The 569-nt window shown below is 39.7% G+C and overlaps 1 protein-coding gene across 1 annotated transcript; it reads left to right on the top strand.

The window, feature by feature from the left end:
- Positions 1–107: 107 nt before the first annotated feature.
- On the top strand, positions 108–563 carry LOC107577453 (RNA-binding protein 26-like; the record flags this gene model as incomplete). The annotated part of the gene is made up of 3 exons (XM_016263526.1): positions 108–136; positions 232–391; positions 477–563. Coding segments are annotated over exons 1-3 (276 nt in total), but the record flags the coding sequence as incomplete, so codon positions are not given.
- Between the last annotated feature and the right edge of the window lie 6 nt (positions 564–569).

Genomic DNA, 569 nt, shown 5'->3' with positions numbered 1-569 from the left:
ATATATATATATATATATATACATCTCCTTCGATATTAAGCCGTGAAGTAAGAAAAGGGGTCAAAATTATTTTTAAATAGATACATAAAAGATGCATATAGTTGAATATGAATGTTGAATCTCTTCAAATGCTTGAGTGCACACAACTAAATTATCCATTTGTTTGATCTTTTCAGTCCGTTTCATTACTAACATTTGACCTCAATGTGCATGTTTTTTTTCGCTCCACAGACCAAACTTCAACAAACCCAACCACCACGGCTTTCACAGGAAAGTGCCCTACTCTTCAGCAAACACCAAACTGGCCATCCGTCAGATTCCTCCTGAACTCAACAACATCAGCAAACTAAACGAGCACTTCAGCAAGTTTGGCACCATCGTCAACCTCCAGGTACTGGATGGTTAAAAGTCAACACTTGTGATGTGTTGATGTTCATGATCATAAAGATCTTAAAAGCACATTTCCTCTGTCTCAGGTGGCATATAATAATTACCCAGATGGGGCGCTGATCCAGTTTGCTTCTCCTGAAGAAGCCAAACGGGCCATGCAGAGCACAGAGGCAGTGCTC

Source organism: Sinocyclocheilus grahami, unplaced genomic scaffold (assembly GCF_001515645.1).
Source record: "Sinocyclocheilus grahami isolate Dianchi unplaced genomic scaffold, SAMN03320097.WGS_v1.1 scaffold6086.1, whole genome shotgun sequence".
NCBI classification, from domain to species: domain Eukaryota; kingdom Metazoa; phylum Chordata; class Actinopteri; order Cypriniformes; family Cyprinidae; genus Sinocyclocheilus; species Sinocyclocheilus grahami.
The sequence above is the reverse complement of the archived record's forward strand: the minus strand, read 5'-3'. Positions and strand labels throughout refer to the sequence as shown.